At 39.3% G+C, this 4572-nt stretch overlaps 1 protein-coding gene across 3 annotated transcripts in view; it reads left to right on the top strand.

Annotated features, from left to right (window-relative positions):
* USP37 (ubiquitin specific peptidase 37) overlaps positions 1 to 4572 on the top strand; it is a 62413-nt gene that overhangs the window by 4890 nt on the left and 52951 nt on the right. For all 3 annotated transcript variants that reach the window (XM_019522660.1, XM_019522658.1, XM_019522659.1), the window contains exons 3-4: positions 2340 to 2511; positions 3082 to 3182. In XM_019522660.1, the coding sequence (XP_019378205.1) occupies positions 2340 to 2511; positions 3082 to 3182 (273 nt within the window). The remainder of the gene's footprint in view (positions 1 to 2339; positions 2512 to 3081; positions 3183 to 4572) is intronic.

Here is a 4572-nt window from a genome sequence, read left to right as displayed (position 1 = left end):
GTGTCAACACCACAGTCCCCCAGTTTCTTAATGAGAACGTGCCCAGCTCCAGCCTCTCCTCATGTGACTTGCTTTCTAAGCCTTTTATCAGCCTTGTTACCTGCTTGCTCTCTAGACTCTGTCCTGTGCTGTCAATGTGTTCTGTGAATGTTTTGATATAAAAATGTAGATAAACAATGCTGAACGCCTTATCTATCTCAAGTGACAGAAAGCTGTTGCAGTGGTGATTTAAAATGTATGTGGCTAAATTCTCAACAGTCAGGTGACACATGCATTGAATAGTGGTTCGTCTTACACAAGGCTTTGGCAGAAGTGTCGGTCCTTTTTCATCTTCCATTTCAAATTCATCATAGAATTAGTTGGTCAACTTCTAGAAGAAATGAAGAAAATCTTTCTAGATGCTGTAGAGTTGTTGGTTGTAGCTGTGTTGGTCTAAAGACATAGGCAGACAAGGTTCTTTAGTTAAATGTGATGATCTTTTTTTAGACCAACTAAATAATTGGTTGCAAAGAATAATTTTTCCAACTGTTTAGATGGTCTAATAAGATATCACGTTTACCTAAAGAACCTCGTCTTTCCAGGTGCTAGCAGCTCTTCAAACTCCTTATGTTACACTACTGCTTAAAGACTTGTTTGGGTTAGGTGCTATGTGGGAACACAGTAGGAAAGTGCCATGAAGGCCTTACAAATCTAGTTGAAATAAGGTATGGCGAACAAATGCAGAATGTGGTGGATAATAAATACTGTTGACTCATTAGAGTTTTTCAGCTGAAGGTTTGGACTTGGATGGTGACATGATGGAGAGTGTTCCCTGATGGGTTTATTTTAGAAGAGAATGAAAGTTTATAGACCCTCTTGAATTCTTACTGACTGAACATGTTTAGTTCAGTGTGCATTGGGTAATTGGGAAAGATTGGTGGGTAATTTCACCAGTCAAAAAACCCACTTGCTGACTGACATGGATTTCATACTTCATATATGGACTTGTGTGTTACTTATATTGGCTTCTCAAAGCTAAGGACTAAAGACACAGGAAAATGTGGCTGTAGTATAAGTTTTTTTGCCCCGCCCCACCCCTTAAGCATTCATCCTTATCTGATGAGCTGAACACTAATTTAATTTATAATCAGAAGGGGTCAGGACCATGTTTCTATCACTCGTAGCTTCCTAGATCAAATAGTTCTATTGGATAGAGACAGGCAACAACTTCTGTCTCGGATGGTAAGACTTTTGCTGCAGTCTGAGGCATGCTTCTGTATTAGCCTAACATCACCATTTATATTGTTTGTACTAGTATAGTATCCAAAGCAGAGTAAGGGGGCTAATGTGTTAGGTGCAGTACAAATACAGAATACATGGCAGATAGATCTGGTGCTTGTGAGCACTCAGAACCTTTGGTTCCTGCTTCTGTAATGACCTCCATGTATGCACAAAGAAAATGCTTTATTAAATACATTGTAAAGCAAGATCTTAATCTAGGGCAAGACTAAATGAGTAACAGAAGGAGGGAAGAAATGAGGAAGGATAAGGGTAATTAAAATGGGAACATGCAGTTAGGTAACTATTGCACAAGTTTGATGGTTCCTGAGGACCATGAATAATCTTTCTTTTTTTCTTCATCTGTTTTAAACACTTAACCTCCACCTACATATAACTGAACAAGTACTAGACAGATGATTTTTTTTTCAGTGTAACTCAGAACTTAAGGTATAAAAAGTAGAAAGTAGCAGAGGAATAATTAGAGCGGTGATCTGCTTTTTGAATTACAGGCATGTTTGATAATAACACGGCTACTTTATTTTGTCTTTAAAAAAGAATTAAAGTCAAATATTTACTGAATGCACATCCACACTCATGCTTCCTAGCCACATTTTTTCCACAGAGTTGGGAATTTGTCCTCCTTGAGGGCCAGTGGAAATTGAGACCTTTTCCAGATCTGAATTTTGTTTTGTAAAAGTTTGCTAAGGCCTGAGTTTTTGGAGGGACGTGGGGGAAAAGTTGCTTTTAAACAGCATGGCACCAGGCATTCTTTTGTTGAAGGTTGACAAGTGTGAGAGATTTCACTTCAGCACAGTATGCTTCAGAAAATACTAAATGCTTGAAAGCAGAGGCTATTTAGCCAGAGTGATGGTGGCGTTCTTGTAGTTCCGTGAAACTCAAGAGTGTGTTAATTTTGGGCATTTGACCATTGTTCAAGAATGGAATGGAAACAAAATACTAGTATTTAAGTGCATTTGCAGAAGATAACTGGTTTGGGATTTTCTTTTTCCTAAATGAGGATGCTTTAAAATGGTTATTTCTTTGATCCTCATTTACAGTCGCTTTTATTTTCTTTCTAGTTAAGCCATAACATTAAAACTGTGGTCCTGCGACAAAATGGTGGAAAACTGTGTTGCCTGATGCTAACGCTAAAGGATGCCAGCTTCCTGACAATTGATAAGGTACCATCTAAGGATGCAAATGAAATGAGGATGTATCTAGATGCCATCCTGAAGGACAGAGTTCATGGTGGTAAGGCCAAAACATTGCAAATAGCCTGAGTAGCAACAGATGTTGAATGAGCTTGTGTCAGTTCCACTTTGTCCTTCTTTTTCACTTCCTTATCTGTCTGGAACTTAATTATTCTTTGCTTTTGAGTGCTTTCCTTCAGTCCAGCAAGCCAAACTATACTTTGACATTATATAACTTCCCTGTAGAGTCTTTCTGCATAGTGCAACAAGCTAGACAGCATATGAACATAACATTAATTGTATTTGCTTCATAAACAGGTTGGTATTTGAAAAATCCTTGCCTGTAACTTACGGTTTTCTTGTGCAAGCACAGTCTCCTTGTCTCTTCTTTTTCTGTTAATAGTTTATTGCTGTGTTTGGAGACCAGAACCAGTATGAGAAATATCTGTAAGCATGTGCTTTGTTTAAACTCTTATATTCTGGATACTGTACTGTCTGCTGGATATAGGTTCTGGTTTTTATGCATGTATATGGTGCATGTTTTGAAAACTGATGCTGAAATATTTATTATAATAAAGTCGCGGGACACAAAACTGCAACCAAGTTAAATGGAGTGTGCTTTTATTGTCAGCTGTGAAACCCTCTCAAGGATCTGGTAGCTTTGGAGGTGTTCTGGGCAACAGGACGAAACAGAAGGAAACGAACAGGCAGTTCCCGTATGTTGAAAATCAGGTTTGTTAAGCTATTTGATTTCACTGAAATCTTTTCCTGGCTCTCCATTTAATCACATGCCCTTTCCTTCTAAGTTTTTGATTAATAATATGGTAGCATGATAGGTAATTAAGATTTGTTTAAAGCCTTTGGAACTGGGAGGGGCTAGGATAGAGGTGTGTGCTGTTGTGTGAGTCCTTGGAGAGATGTGAGGGAATAGTGTGGTTTTTGTTTGTGAAAAAATCTTCTGTAATAAGGGAAATTATTGGCTGACCCTGGAAGAGGGAGCAGTGATTCCTTGTTGGACAGTATGTGGGCCTGCCCAAGAAAGGAAGTAAAGGGGGAAATAGATACCTGAGGATCTGTCGTGGATAGTTCTGAAAGTTGCTTGAAGTTTTCATACGGAGTCTGCACACAGCAGGGGAGTGACATTTGTATCTGTGACTAGATATACATCTGCAGCTAATATGTCCTCAGGTTTCAGCCTGACTTTTGCATTAAAAGTATTAATTTCTGGTTTCAGAAAAATACGATATAATATCCATAATTTTGTTTGGCTTTTCAGGTTATAAAGTCTAAGCCTCCCTGCACTAACACCAGCTTTTCTTGAGGCCAGTATTTGTGGGTTCCTTTGCTTGTCACTGAGTAAAAGATTTGCTGTGTATCCAGCAGCTTTCAGTTATGTAACTGTGAATGTTCCAAGGCAATGCACCCCCCCTCCTTTTTTTGCAGCCTCTAATGGAAATATGTTTTGAGATTAATTTTAAATAAACTTTAAGTGCTGCCAACCTCCGGCAGCTCCTTTCATGGCATTATATTTGATGTTTGCTTGGCAAAAAAGCTGCAAGATGCTGCCCCAAAAGCATTTGTTCTGCTATTGATTTGATCACATTTTACTTAAGAGCCCCCAGAAGTGCTCTGGAATACCAGAGACAAGGCTTCTGTTCCACAGAATTTAGGGCTTTTGTAGAAGCAACAAGAGTGAAGCTGAAAAAATTGGGGGAGGGAAAAGGGCTACAGGAGTAGATCTCATAGGATCATAGAGAAGCAGGGCTGGAAAGGGGGGCATCTGGTCTAAACCCCTGTCTGAGGCAGGATCAGCCCTGCGCAAACTACCTCATACAAATCCATTATCTAAACTCTTTGTAAAACTACTGTCACCTCTGACACAACACGAGACGTTGCACCTGAACCTGCCACAGGGAAAGCAAGGAGACCACAAAAGCCAGTGTCCTGTTTCTGTAAAAAACGTTGTTAATATATATTCAAGAGGTCCTGGTTTAGAGGGGCATGGGGACTCTGTTTGTGGGCACAGTCTGGCGGTTTTAGATTTTTTTTTTTTTTTCCTTGGGTTTTTTTGTTTGTTTGTTTGTTTGCACTGCCACTTTTCAAGCATTAGAAAATCAGGTCC

Source organism: Gavialis gangeticus, unplaced genomic scaffold, assembly GCF_001723915.1.
Source record: "Gavialis gangeticus isolate Ggan-Ray unplaced genomic scaffold, GavGan_comp1, whole genome shotgun sequence".
NCBI classification, from domain to species: Eukaryota; Metazoa; Chordata; order Crocodylia; family Gavialidae; genus Gavialis; species Gavialis gangeticus.
This window is presented reverse-complemented; position numbering and strand designations above follow the sequence as displayed.